The 15,304-nt window shown below is 40.8% G+C and overlaps 1 protein-coding gene across 5 annotated transcripts in view; it reads right to left on the bottom strand.

The window, feature by feature from the left end:
• Positions 1-2,472: 2,472 nt before the first annotated feature.
• NUMB (NUMB endocytic adaptor protein) overlaps positions 2,473-15,304 on the bottom strand; it is a 35,384-nt gene continuing 22,552 nt past the window's right edge. For 3 of the 5 annotated variants that reach the window (XM_086613326.1, XM_086613328.1, XM_086613327.1), the window contains 7 exons: positions 14,186-14,260; positions 12,138-12,278; positions 10,444-10,645; positions 7,921-8,223; positions 5,983-6,132; positions 4,995-5,138; positions 2,473-3,244 (listed from right to left, as the gene is read on the bottom strand). In XM_086613326.1, the coding sequence (XP_086469452.1) occupies positions 2,535-3,244; positions 4,995-5,138; positions 5,983-6,132; positions 7,921-8,223; positions 10,444-10,645; positions 12,138-12,278; positions 14,186-14,260 (1,725 nt within the window). In that variant the 3' untranslated portion in view covers positions 2,473-2,534. The remainder of the gene's footprint in view (positions 3,245-4,994; positions 5,139-5,982; positions 6,133-7,920; positions 8,224-10,443; positions 10,646-12,137; positions 12,279-14,185; positions 14,261-15,304) is intronic. The other 2 variants (XM_086613330.1, XM_086613329.1) reach the window with 1 other exon arrangement.

The raw sequence follows: 15,304 nt of genomic DNA, 5'->3' as shown, positions 1-15,304 counted from the left end.
CTGTATGGGTTACACAAGACATGGCCAGGGAGCACTTTCTCAAGACTCCTGTGGGCTGTAACCGGCACCTGTATTCCAATGGGCAGGATTTTAACACTGAAGGCACTTTGGTTTAGTGAGTGTTTATTCTGCCCTCCTTTCAGCTGCATAACCATGGGTAAGTAAGGATGGTAGTGGAAAGCATGCAGTTCACTGCTTTAAATACGTGCCATCGCTGTAATTGTTAGCTAAAGGGTCTTTTTACATTTCTTCTTGCTTTTCCCTCTATATAATGCCAGTTAACTGCCCGATTGAATGTTTAGTTTTTTGATTTGAGAATCAAGATGTTTGTTTTCTTCCATAAACAATGGATGTGTAGGGAGGTCATATCTCCTTTACTGTTATCTTCAGGGCAGAGGAAGGGTGTAGCTATACTGGGCTATTTTCAGCTGATGTTGGGGCACTACTGTGGAAAATATGGAACTAACAGAATAAGCTATACATGCTTTCTTTCCTAAGTGGCTGCAAATATCTGCTTGCTTTTTGAAAGCTGAAAAAAAGCATTGGGTACCAACTCAAATACCACAGGGAGTGTTGGTCATTACTATTCATACCATACTGCAAACAGGTAGGAATCTGTAAAGAAAAAAGTCCCCATTTTCTAGACCATGTCACTCACTGTGAGGCTCTCTGTACTTGCCTGGAAATGGAAACTGCTGGCAAGCTCAAATGCTAGGGCCAAACAAAGGGAGCATTTCTTCCCCTTCAGGTTACAAAGTCTGACTTTTCCTTGTGTCCAAACCAATGTGGGGCACATAAGAATGCAGGAAGAACCAGTCGTACTCACAGGACAGATATCAGCTCACTGGAAGAATAGAAAAGGAGTGAAAATACACTGTCTTCTCATATAGCTTTTAGGATCTTCACTCCTTTCAGTAGTAGGAGAAAGAAAAACAAAGCGAGTTTTCTTTTTTTCTCTTTTTGAACATTAGTGTCTTCGTATCTGTCTCTGTGTAAACATTCAATGTTAAAAAGTACAGTGATGCTAACCCAGAATCCAATCTTTTCAGTAAAGCCCTCTATTTTAGAGCTTTAAATAGTTATGGGTCACAAGGACACTTGCAAGCTCAGTCTTAGAGTTCAAGATAACCTAACATGGTGCACAAAATGAAAGGTGTTAAGATACCATTATTAAGCTTCTAGGTTGGCAAGCAGGGTTCATCTACATTCACTCAATATCACAAAAGATACCCAGAATGGCACATGCTGAAAACTGAATGGAGAGTGTGAAATAAGCCTTTCACAGACAGCACTTCTACCACCAACATTTATTTCTGTTAAAGCAGATTATAAATCATCAGTACAAATATATATAACTTACATTTGCTTGTAAGGCCAAAGTTTAAAAGTAAAGTTAAAATGAGATGGTTTTCACAAGTCACCAGAGGCAGAACCTGGACCAGCTGCAGCCTTAACCACAACGTTTCACAAATCAGTGGGAAAAAAAATAAAACCAAAGTTAAAAACCTCTAAGATCTATTGACAGACAAACATAAAATGGTTTCCCAGGTAGGCCCAGGATGTAGATATGATTACAGTAAGTTGTCACAGTAGTGTTAGAACCAATAGATTAAGACAAAGAAACTGCAGCAATACATGAAAGGAAAAAAACATACTATATATAATTATGTAGCTTGATTCCAATAAAAACCAGCAAATTTTCCCCATGGTTTTCAAACCATGACAATACTGTTCTTTAATTTTCTTTATTTAAAACTACGATATAATGACTTATTGGTTGTGATTGTTGTTGCAATATGCTACTTACAATGAACAGATACAAGAACAAGCTAGAGCCCCTTTTTCCACCCCCCCAATATTACTTACAATAAGAATCAGAGATAAATCAATCTTATGTACAATTTCTTACATCCAACCCCCCTTTTTTTTAACCTTTGGCAAGATTACTTACAACTCATACAACTTTTAATATCCAACTATTTAAAATATTCTAAATGCATAAAAATAAAGATTTTGGCTTTACTTTATTCTTTACATATAATATTCACTTTGTTACTCAAAATGGAAGCTCAACTTTTTCCACAAACCTTGCTTTTGCTAAGCAGGTGACACCCTCCCAGCCATATCCACCTCCCCCCCACCCCCCCTCCCCACCCCATTTTTCCCTGAAGGGGGACGTCCAGGACTCGCCGGGCATCAGAAGGACACAAGTACAAAATCTGCCTTCCTTTCGGTGAGATAATGGATGTTTCTGCAGAACAGGCTTTGGGGCTGGGTGCCTACCTTTGCTCTGTTTGACTTCCAGCTTTCCAAGTGAGGAAGGAATGCAGACTGGGGTGGCTCCAGGATTCCTTTTAAGAACTTCAGATTAAAATCTCTGTATGTTTATATCCTCCCCATAATTGCTCCCTCTAACCCATTTTTGTTTGAAGGGACCTTTGGGATTATCAAAGCAAACTGATCAGAAACAGTCCCCTCTGCTCCCTTTATCCCTCTATCCTAATGTACAATTTATCCACCCCTCATAGGACTGCTTAAAGTTCAATCTCAAATGTCTTCTGTAAATCACTTGAGAAGGGGTTAGTTGGAGAGGGATTAGTGCGCTGCTTTGCCTTGCTCTCCAGCGCTGCCCACTGTGCTTCGAACGGATCTACCTGTGGAGCAGCTGTGGGAGGCTGCGAATGCTTGTCCTCTGCAGCCCATTTGCCACCCTCAACTCCGTTGAAAGCTGCGGAGCCGTTGTGCTGCGCAGGTGGACTGAAGAAGGGGCTGGTTGTAGCACTGTTGCTTTCATACTGAGGGAACGTCTGCTGTTTGACAAGACTGGGTGACTGATGAGGATGGGCTGCTGGAGCGTGGCTTGCAGTACCAAAGACGTTGGCTACCATCTGGGAAGGTGTGATTCCAACCACAGGTACGCTTGGGGCTGCGTAGGTCATCCCATTCGCTACAGCATAGGGCTGAGCCGGCATAAACGCCGGCTGCATGGGCGGTGCTACACCCACGGGCACAGGCTGAGGTGCGATGAAGGTGCCGACGGGGTAGGCTGGCGCTGGCTGGGAAGCTGCCGGAGGAGGCTGTAGCAGTGGCTGTGGGGCTGGGGCCGGGGCCGGTTGCTGTTGGGCTCTGACAGTCTTTGAGACCTCTTCCAACCAGCGGTCTGCCTCCGAGGGAGTACGTCTGTGATTTCCTTGGAAGAGGCTTGGTGAGGCCGCACCTGAGGAGGTGCTGCTCCATTCAGTGCCTGGGAAGGAAAGCATGGGGAAGTCACTAATGTTTCCACTCCTCACCCTTTTATCAGTTAGAAAGGCTGGAGGATGTACACCAGAATAGACAGGTCTCCTCCCTCCATGGTTGAGAGACTGCTACCAACACTGGAAGCATCTTTATGCATCCACTGGACTGTTCTGTTCTAGGACAACATTGGTCAAGAAGGGGTAGAGAAAAGCTTCTTCACTGAAATGCAGATTTTACTTTTTTCCTTCCTATCAGACATGTGAGACTTCAGGGTGTGCAGGAAAGCTGCCACCTGCACTCATAACTTAGTGACTTACGGACATTGACTTACCGACAATGATCTAGTCCATAACCACTAACTCCTCTAACTGGGGAGTACCAGTTTCTGAATGTACAGCTCAGGACTGGTGGACTGTTCGAACACAAAGCTAAAAGAAACTGGTTTTAAGACTCATTTTCTCTGTTTCCTAAATTAAGGCTTTACCCTCTAAAGGAGAGTAATGTAATGGTACTGGGAGTTCAAGACATTTATTTTCCTGTCCCATACACACTGAAGTGAAGTGTGAGTACTCAGTACAATAGACATGAACATTTAAGACCATATATCTAATCAAATTACTATACAGTATGTAAACTATACTTACTATGACTCCTTTATATTCTTCCTCTACCTCCTCTCACTCTTCCCTTATTCTTTTCATAACTTAGGCTGTTAACCTCTCAAACTCTTTTTGCAATGTTCAACACTTAGCATTTTAAGACTTTTCTTCTATAAAACCAGCTCTGATTTTAATTCATTTATCTTCAATGATTAAAAAAAATAATAAAAGAAATCACCATCATATCCATTCCTCTCATAGTTTCAAAACTATCTCCCACTACCTGAATTCTCGTTTTCCTTCTCCCTACAGTTTCAAATTCTCTTTCCCTGCCACAGGGCCTTGCCAGGTTTCCAACATGATGAGAAAAGCAATCAGGAATGCTAGAGATGGCTCTGCAATTCATGCGTTATTTGGTGTTCTGGAGAAGTGGAAAACTAGTACTGCTCGGCAGTCTTCAGTCAGCCTGATCTAGTTAAACGCCATCTAAAGATGAGTTTACTGTTGTTTTGACAGTGGGAACTGTTGGAAGCAGAGCTCAGGGACTCACTGGTGAAGATTTAGCTGAAAATGGGTCTGGTACTCTTAAAAAACCAAGCAGAACCTACTATTCCACTAGCAAAGTTTCTCTCTTTGAGTTGAGCTTACATCAGGAAATGAGGTTAGTTTGATTGTAGCCTTCTAGCACATGGGTGACAGCTATTTAAACTACCATCTTACATTGTATATAACTACAGACAAGGACTGGAGGGACAGACTAAACTTATTAAACAGAAGAAATGAACCTCTAGAGCCTTTAGCAACCAATTTAATGTCTCCTTATGTACGTTAGCGGAAATAACGCACAAAAATTATTTTGGGTACAGTACACATAGATTCTTTCCCCTTCATCCCCAAACACACGCTATTTCATTACTTCCTTTTTTAGCCCTGGATTTTCTAAAATGCTGCCAAAACAAGAATCAGTCCAGCCTATAGACCCAGATCAGTGAGTTCATCGCTTCCCTCCATCCACTTGTGCAAAAGGCTACTACTTCCGGCTTTTGTTACTGTTCCTTCCGCTTGCCATTAAATGGCATTGACAATCATCTCAAGGGCTCAATCACTCTTTTGATCCAACTTCTCATAGCAATGCACCAGATCTACTTCCAATCTTACCAGCGACCATGGCTGCAGCTCCAGTATTAGCAGCAGGAGCATGAGCCCAAGGATTGGTTTCACGAACGGGCATAGCTGTGGACACTACAGCAGCCTGGGATGGTTTAGCAGCAAGCACACAGAAGGCAGAGGCAGTGCCATTAACTAAAATGGGAGCAGACAACATCAGTGCAATTAATTCATGCAAGGCATGCACGTGACTGGAGTATTAGTGGGCCATGTCATACCTATCAACGTACATCAGTTTTAGACACTTCCACATGACAGCAGTTTGTGTAAATTACCCAAATTGGACTGACAGTCGATGAAGCTAGTAAATTCCATTTCACCAAGCCAGTGCTTGTTAACAGAATTGTGGGATGGTGGATTTTTGTGTATTTGATGAGACCTTGAGACCAACTGTAGTTAAATTTGTTGGTTTTTATAGAGAAGAGATATGGCTCTTCAGAAGTTACTGTATGATTCATTTTAGATTCAAAAGAAGAACAGATTTTAGATGCAAAGTAACAATAACTACATGTAACAAGGAGAGGTTCGTTCTTCACACATCTTGAATAAAAGCATATCACTGAAATGAAGATTAGAGGCTGCTATGAGTTCTGTGGTTGGCATCTCTCCACAACTTATCTAAGAGTTTGTGTGAAAAAACTGTAACCATGAGGCGGCACAAAATCTCTTCCCTTATGGGATTTGATTCCTGTGACGTACAGTTGGTAAAGTTTTTGCGGTTCAGGAGGCAGAATGTTAAAATAGCCATTATCTCAAAGCCAGTCCCTTTTACAGGTATCTATCGTGTGGTAGGTGCACAAACTTTTTGTTAAAAACAAAACCACAGAAAAACTAAACAGATGAGAAGAACAAAGCATTCCCCCAAAGTACTGATAACAGGATTTGCACGGGAAATGAAGACCATGTGTTACTGGAAAGCAACAATATGTGCATTCAAGCCTCATCCAGCATGACCACAGCACACAGAGAAATCACAAACCTTGAAAGGCAGGAGACTGTGGTGCGACTACTGTCACTGGTTTTGTCATGGGAGCTGAAGAGAAAGGATCTTCTGATGGTGTGCTGAAAGCACTGGTGATCTGAGAGCACAGGGCACTAATGCTGTCCGTTTCCCCTTCTACCTCAGGGACTAAAATGTAAACAAAATTCATTAAATTGGAAGTTTTAAGGATGCAGAAACCATTTACAAATACCAATGTGAAACTAAAAACATAGTTCCCTTATGTCCTAGATGTTCCTGCTAATGATTTGCATGACAGTGGTTTTTAAAATCAGTGTTGAAGACCTGACCTGAAATAGAACACCACGCTAGTGTATTTTGACTAAGTCAAGAGGGTAAGGAGATCAGTGTTCCAGATTTAAAGTCAGTTATTACTGCTTCTCTGTGTTAATGCAAGAGGATGTTCATTTCAGAAAATAAAAGGGTTTCCTATAGCTTTAGCAGAGATCTAAATCTTTCAGTATTAAAGTGCTAAACATATCAAGGATTTGGCACTTTGTGAAATGAAAATACTTACGATAGATTTAAGTGTTCCAACAACATACTTCCACAGTAACTAGATGAAGTTTAAATGTGCTGACAGCAACGAACAGTGGCAAGTTAAGTCTAGAGTTAGAATGTTGATTGCTCCAGTTCAGCAGTAGCTGAAATCCCTCTATTCTGCGGTAGAATTATGAAAAGCAAAAGCTGAAAGCTCAAATAAAATGGACACTTAGTTTTAAACCAAGTATCAGCATAATGTGGATAAAGTAACATCTGGGATAAAACTGCTGACTTACCAGATGTTCTCATTAGTACTAATTGCACTGCTTTTCAAAAGTACTGATCATCAGTCGTTCATTGCACAGAACTGACATGAGCAGGCATAATTAAGCACAAATAGTATAAAAAACATAAGATGCCTGGACACAACATGCACCATATCTAAAATTCAGGGGGAGGCATGCCCAAAGACTTTATTCTACGATTTTATATTCCAATACAGCGCATGTGATATGACAGTAAGCAGCACTGGCAGCGGCATACATGGGAACATGCACCAGAAGTGTTCTGAAGCATGAAGAACTCCTATTGTAGTGTGCTCAGTGAGTATCACTAGCGAGCAGTGCACTATTGCTGCAAAACTAACAAATTCAGTGCTGCTGCTAAAGCACAGATCAACAAATAAGGATTATGAGAGAAGTCAGACTAGGTGTTTTTGTTGGTTTTGCCTTTGCCAGTAATGTTTACTTGAAAAGCTTAGAACCCTAAAACTAGCTTTGTTGCCAAGTGAGAGTACAGCTGGTCTGCAGGATAACCTCAGTAAGGGGATTCTAGGACATAACGCAAGGTACTGAGCACCCCAGGTGTTTATTTTGGGAAGATTCTAGAAAAATCCCACTACCATCACGTGAAAACGGTACCACGCATTACTGAAACAGCCAGCTGTACCACCTAAACAGTAAAGTTTCTTTTAATGCAACGTAAAAAGCCATTTCATTGCTCTCAAAAAGAAGAATTCAGACAGCCAGAAGGACAGGCTGCAGAAAAGCATCACATGATCCCATGACAAGTGGTTAAGGCCTTGAAGGGATTTGTCTCTCAAGATGCCCTGGCATTAAAGTGGAGGAACTGGTTTAGTGACTCAGAAGGAAGAGCCAGCACCAACACCCATTCCTGGAGCACTTCAAGTTGCGCTCCAGTATTTCAGACAGTGATTAGAACGGTTTGTTTTCTGCATGTGAATACTGCATTTGAAATTCTTGCCTATTCCCAAAGCAGAAGTTTTCTGACATGGTGATGCCTGTTCATGAGAAACGATCCACATAAGGCAGGAGAAGGATTTACTAGAAAATAAGGAGTTATTTGAAGCCACAGAGAAGGAAAGGAGGAAGAGACAATTTAAGGTAACGTTTCACTGGAACCATTTGGTTTTACCTGAGTTTTTCATGGGGAAATCGGTCTTCCTTTGCACTGTTGAAGGCAGCTCATTTATTCGCAAAGACAACTGTCGTTTAAAAGGAGACATCTTTTGGCTAAGGGCAGGGAAGCCCCTGAAAGACCCTTGCCTGGCAAGCTGTTCTATAGGGGCATGCCTCCGTGGAATAGCATGGGGATTGCTCATTTCTTTATCCAGAGAGGCAGCGACTTCAGCAGTAGGAGAGGTTGGTGAGCCAGAAGAGGGGGCAGTATTGTTTGGTGCAGCACCTGGTGCTACGGTTTTCACTTCTGTTTCAACTGCTGGAGGAAATAGCGTGAGGTTAGAAAAGTAAAGCAAAGTAGTGTTCAACTGCCTGCCCCTACTCCCGTTTGTTTTGAAAAGAGAAATTGCAGGAATTTGTGTAACTAGTACACTTTCAAACGAGTTTTAATACCACGGCAGAAAAATCATTTCTGCATACCTTCATTGTCTTCACCATGTCACACTACATACATCCAGTCTCCAAAGCACAGCTTACTAAGGCTAGCCACTCCATAAAAATAATGGCCTTATATATGTATTCTTCCTAGCTATTCCCAAGATCCCACCTGTGGAAACACTGGCAATTCATTTATGATTAAGACTGAAAAGTGTATTGCGTGTTTGAAACCTTTACTTTGACCTCACACAGAACTACGGCCAAAATATTACTACAGACTGTGACTTAGGGTCGCATAGCTCAGCAGCGGCAGGGAACAGAACCCAGCTCTAGGGCCTTCTTTTAAAAGCCCCCCTCCTAGCCTTGCAGGATCAGCAGCAGTAGCCAAACACACTGCACAGCCTTCAGCAGGCCAAAGGCAGCAGCAGCACTTAACAGGTTAGGCTGCATTCAGTGCTCAAGCTGCAGCTCCCCAGCTCCTCCAGGAAATACGTTACAGGTAGAGGGAAGCGTGCTGCGAGGTAGATCCAGCCTCCGAGCTGACGGGCCTTGCTAACACCAGGCACAGTGACAGTGAGTTCCAGTGTCACTACTTTAACTGAATTTAGCTGCAATCACTGCTTAGTTGCACTGGAAGCTCCTCCAACTGCTTCATTTTGCAGAGTTCTGCATAGCACCACAGTGCTGCCGTCAACCCCGCCTAACGGTAGAAATGTAGGATTGAGCCTAGTTTAAATCATGACAACGATTAGAACAGCAATGGGGATTTTTCCATCTCTAGGAAAACTCTTTCACTCATGTCATAAGTGAATTGGGTTAGGGGGGCAATAAACACAGCTCATCAACACAGAGGAAGGAGGGGAAATCTCACTACCTTGGTGTGAACTCTTATTTTACCTATATTGCCTTCCAAATGTTTTAGGAAAAACAATGACCTTTTTTGTTGACACATCAACGGAATAACTAGAAGTCTGGTCAAGACAGGAGTCACACTAAGATTTCTGAGGAGCTGGAATGGTAGGAGGAACTAATTATGTTGTCTTGCAAGCTTCAGTGCCCATGAGTAGCAGCTGCTCGTTCAAGTGAAACTTTTCTAATCAGTCTTTCTTGGAAAGGATTTCACACACCTTCATTGAGTCAAGACTTTGACTCATGCCCTCAAGTAACAAAGGCCTTGTGTTTAAGCTTCATTTAGCACATTCTAAAACTAATGTATGGGGAACAAGCAGATGGATGATGAAAACGAAGATTAAAGTTTTGCAATCGAGTGGCAGCATAAAACTTACTGTGGAGCCCTCTGAAACAAAAGTTCAACTCCACTGTAAAGAGGGCTATGAACAATATTTATAATACTTATTTTTTGCTAGCTGTAGAACTCCATGGACTACTTGTAATAAAACTTGAGCAAGAATTTCTACTGTCACTTGAACTTCAGAACACTTTAAATGGCATTATTAAATGGCCAAGAAGTAAAAACTAACTCCTCTCAAAATCAGTTAGCTACTAGTTCTGAATGTAATTAACAGTGTGACAGTTATGTGTTTTATGGGGAAGGGGTTGTTTTGGTTTGTTTTTTTTCAGAAAGCACACTACAATTGATCTGTTCTTCCCTCATGCAATATAACTCTACATATACACTTTGTAACCTGCCTTAAAAATCAAAATAAAAATACATTATTTTCTAAGAAAAATGCATTTTGTTTTCTGTTCATTTACCATAAGCTTTAGACTACAAAAAGAATTACTTCATGTCTGGTAAACTTGTTATATTTTTGTAACATTTTTTCTAAGGCCTTTTAGTACGGCACCTACAGTGTTCTCTGCCATAAAGCAGGCTGACAAAACAAAGCAGGAACAGCTTTCACATATAAAGCCACTTGCACTTTTTCTACAGGAGATGTGGGAAAATGCACTACGAGTGAACCTAGGAGCATTTTTCATCTTGTGAAGTGACAAGCATCTGGGAATATGATTTGTACATAATAAGGTTCAAGGGAGGGAATGCTGCAAGGACGTTAAGCCTCAATCCTTGCAGAGGCTCCAGTTCACCTCAGTGCTGGTTTTGCTCGCTACGGATGATTGTTTAAGTTGCACCCCGTACCTTTAGCATCCGGCATCTGTCTCATAATTTCCTCTCTCTCTGCTTGTTCAGTAGCTGTAGTGACCCTGAATGACCCCTCTCTAGTGAATGTGGTTCTGCTGGCATCAAAGGTGGCAGTCACTCCACACTCCTTCTCTCGCTTCTGTTTTCGCTCCAGGCACGCTGCAAATGCGCAGCCCACGGCATGACTCAACCTTTCCCCCTGCGCGAGACAACATTGCATCATACAGTAACCGGAACAGAAACATACATGTGCTTCAAGCATTGTGAAGTGATAACCTGCCTTTACAAGAGGAATCTAATTAAGGCATTAGAGAGAACTACTGTAATTGACCAGCTTTTGTATGGCTCTAAAACTAAACCTGGCATATAAAGATTCCCAAATACTAATGCACAAGCAGTGCTCAAGAAGGCCACCCAGAAATGAAAGAGATTGCCCGACAGTCTGTTTAGTTCAACTGCTGCTAAGATACTAGTGCGATAATGTGACTGCACTGATCCCTTGCCTCTGGATACATCTGTGCACAAGGAAAACTCTTGTGAAGCCATCCTAAGCAGGTGTAAGTCCTGAAGGACAGATAAGTGCTACTCTCAGATGGAGAAAGTTTACAGAGGGCTCAGGGAGACACTACCATTATGTGCAAGCATGAAAATCAAAAGTACAACGGTGACTACTTAAAGGCCCTGACCAAATGCACAAGTTCCTGTTAAGAGTGCTTTCTGAAAAGCACTTCCATTATTAACCAGTGAGGTCAAAAGGATCCACTACTCAGTAACTGCAATAAGGAAAGGAAATTCAAGTTGGAGGAAGTCCAGCAATCCAGCTGATAGGGTGGCTACAGTTGAGTCAGAAGTGCTACTGCTACCAGTAGCTCAACTCCTCTATTGTAACCAGTAAGTGAATTGACTTGTTATTCACAGAGGAAAACAGAAATGCTCCAGCTCTGACATAAGTTTAACTGTGAATTTCTAACTTTGTTGTTTGTCTTTAAAGAAAAATGACAAATTGTCAAGTACAATTGCTCTGAACATGCAGATAAGTGGAGTTTACACAATGAATTTGCATGAAATTTCAAGAGCGTTGTATAATATAGACAGGATTCAACAAAAAGCAGAAAGAGGAAAAGGTCAGATCAGGGAGCTAAACTTAAGTCTACACTGCAAGAGACTGAACTTGCTTTCAAACCTTCTACTGGAAAAATCTCTATCACTTAGAAGCAAACAGGATGCTAATTTAATTCAGTTTAGCTCCATCCCTTAACATGCGATGACTTTCCGTTCAAGATAACATTTGCGTACAAGAGGCTGCATTCATAACCAGTCTGTATTTACTCACTATGATTTTATCCTGGAAAAGCTGCCATTACTGTTTCAGTTTTTGGCTGTATACATTTTCAGATGAGAATATCTTCTGTTTATTTTTAGAAGAGTAGTTCCCTTCTGCTAGAGCTATCTGAGGCTGACTGCATTCCTTTTATACGCATGCTGGGCACTGTTTCTCTCCACAAGACGACACCACAGAAAGATAGCAAATAATTCAGATATAACGAATATGAGCTAAAATAACTCTAAAGGACTAAGTAGTATTTTAGCTGAAGTCAAAACATACTGCAGTATTCTAGGTAGTTAATTTTTTTGAGCATAGCTTTCAGCTAGAAGCTGGAAGAGTTGGACACACACCATATTAAACTTACCGTGTCCTTTACAGCCATAAAGCAGTGGCATATCCAGCGTCTTGTTGTGCCATCTCGACAGATGTATGAGAATGCCCGGTCAAAGTTCCTGTCTGGTGCGCAGAAAGAAACCTTCTCTATTGTCTGATCAACTATAAGATCCTAGAGGGAAAAATTCCAGCCCCCCCCCCCCCAATAAAAGAAATGTGAGGAAACATGGAGCAACTCTCAAACAAGTCATTCTCAGTGTTAACTGCAGGAAGATGAGTTATACTAAAAAGAGGATAACCTGATGTGGCTATAATTATCTGTCCATGAATTCACCATTCAGAATCTATTCCCAGCATGAAACAAAAAGGACAGATGACATTTTCCACCAAGCAACTTTGGCAGAACTGTGCCAAGGTACCACTTAATAATTTAGGGACCCAAACAATTGCTAAACTCTCTCCTCTAGACTATGGAGCTCACATTTTCCATTTTATTTTATTTTTACAGCAGCTCCAGTAGTGTTGCTATCAAAAAATCTTTACTGTGGTTAAAACACAACACTGAAACTAATGAGAGAGGTCTGAAAGTGAAAAGGTCTAGCAGCTGCTACACAAAAAGCAAAAGCTCATCTGTTAATTAGCTAAACTATACAATGGAAAAGCACCAGCAGCACTAGTAGTATCAAACACCTCTGATTTGTTCTCATAGACTGATGAGAGAAGCGCTTCTAAAAAGCAGAAAGCATAGTTTAAGAACTATGCCATCTTAATTAAAAATTACTTTTTCAATATTTTTTTCAAAATTCTTTCTTTTGGTTGGTGGCTAGTACTTGGCACCTGCGTTAATGTATTCAACCACCAGGAGGCAATAGTATATTCTCTTTTTAAGTCCTGTGCTTTTAATTACCTCCAGGGTCTGCACATTTTATTAATATTCAATTTTAAAAGATTAGATATATGCAGGAACATTTCTAAAAATAATACATGTATTATTACTTTTAAATGAGGCAATCAGTAGACTGAATTCACTTACATCAGTATGTTTGCAATAGAAATCAAATTCTTAAAGAGACAGTAACTTCAGTGTTGATGAACCATACCATAACAGCAGCCCAGGAGAAGCCTAGCCACAGAGCAGATATCTGACAGGCAGTCGTATTGCAGAGGGATATGAATAATCTCTACCTGCTTCTCAGTATTGGCTTGCAGGAATCATCTTTTAGGTTGACAAAGTACGAGTTAAATGACATGACTATAAAACAAATTAATTTCAGACCAACAAGAGTAAAAATTGTTCTGACAGTCATGCCATCTTTTAAAATACTAGTACGCTTACAGAGGCAAGCCCAAGCTCCCATTTCTAATTGCCTACATCTAGATAAAACCAAGAACTGTTAGCTATTTCTTGCACACAGGTGCCTTGGTGGTACATACTGTGCTATTTCACAATTTAAAAAAAAGTAGAACAATCTAGAAGGATGTCACAAGTACATCCGTCTTCCAATTCAGACCAACAGCTTAGATATTAGAAATAGCAATTATCAAATTTGAAACTCAGTTACTATTTAGCTTGAGTCTGAAGGCACAACTCCCCTATTTCATTTGCTCCCTTCAGTGCGTTTTTGGAAGCCAGCTCTTCTTCATTCAGACCCATTCTAGGATTTGGATGCACTGAAAATTATATTGATTAATATGAGTTTGCTCATGTATTACTATTGCAGCCTTTTGCAGTGGTGCAGAACAAAGTCAAGGGACTCTCCAAGTTCAATGTCAACAGAACTTATTACGAAAAAAATGGTTCTTCCAGTAAATGCAAAGAAAAAAAAAATATTCCAAGCTTGTGCAACCTGCCACGTTTTATGAAATGTGTCTTGAGATTACTGTGGAACTAACTGGGGAAAAAAAAACTAGGAGACATATATATGTTTACAAAGCAAGAAATTATTAAACTAATTATACACTTTAGTCTTCCTTTCAAATATCAACATTTGCATTAACATAAAGATTGGTGTCCATTTAATGCTATAGCACACACATTATTAGAGAGAGATTTAAAACTTTTGTCCAGGGAAATCTAACCTTTGTTTTCTCATCTACAACTCTGAGTCCATCCGCTGATACCCACAGGACTGCTTTAACGGCTTTCTTCCCAGACTTTCAAAAAAGAAAAAAAAAAAAGGAAAGAAAAAAAAACAGGTTTATGCGAACAGCATCAGACTGCCACCCACTTCCCCTTTCCAAGAACCATAACATTAGATGTAGATGAAGTTCACGGTCAGTAGGGTGCCCAAAGCCAGATACTCAACCAAAGTTGCAAAACATTCAGAGAATCAAGCCAAAGCCAGGATTTCAGAAACAGCACCCTGTGGCGATAGGGAGAGGGCACAGGACAGGTGGAGGCAAAGGAATCAAGTGTACATCCACTGACAGTAAAGAATTCAAGACTGACCAAGTGGGTGAAGAGTTCCACTAAAGAGTCAAAAGACACTAATTCATAAGGAGTTACACCACAGGTAGCTTCTTTAGCACAAGTTTAAACATAGGAAAATTCTTACCTGATATTTCCACCAGCCCTACCCTCTGCCCCAATAGTCACATGGCAGAATCATGGCATCACCTTAAACCAGGGTTAAAGGCACCCAAAAATCACCAGTTACTGTGTTATGAGCTTAATGCTAACATCAATTATCCAAATATGTTTCACTAACTTATTAAGAGCTAAACATCACATCTTGGAAGAGGTAGAAAAATATGATTTCTCAATCATTTGGTGTGCATCGTGAAAGAGCAATGGTGTGTGGCTGTGGCAGGCTGATGCAGCAGAGGAGCAGTCTTGGCTTTTATCCAAGGTCTGACTGTGGGAACTTTCAGCTGCCACAAGCTGAGGGTAAGTAAAAGTGGGAAACACAGGAAGGCTTCAGGAGCCATTTAAACTACAGATTCTTTCTCGACTGTTTACTTTTTAAGGGAAAGTTACAGAAAACAGCATAAACACTGGACACAATATACTTCTGAAACTAATTCCTTGAACAGAAAACAGGTACAAGATGTCAACATAATTTTACTGGTTGTTACAGGGAACTACTACTAGAAAAAACAATTTATTTTTTTTTTCTGTTTAACATGTTACTTTAATTCACAAGCCCCATATTTTAAGCCAGCTAGTACAATATTCTCCCCATAATATTTTTTGAAGCG

Source organism: Tauraco erythrolophus, chromosome 6, assembly GCF_009769465.1.
Source record: "Tauraco erythrolophus isolate bTauEry1 chromosome 6, bTauEry1.pri, whole genome shotgun sequence".
Lineage (NCBI taxonomy): Eukaryota > Metazoa > Chordata > Aves > Musophagiformes > Musophagidae > Tauraco > Tauraco erythrolophus.
This window is presented reverse-complemented; position numbering and strand designations above follow the sequence as displayed.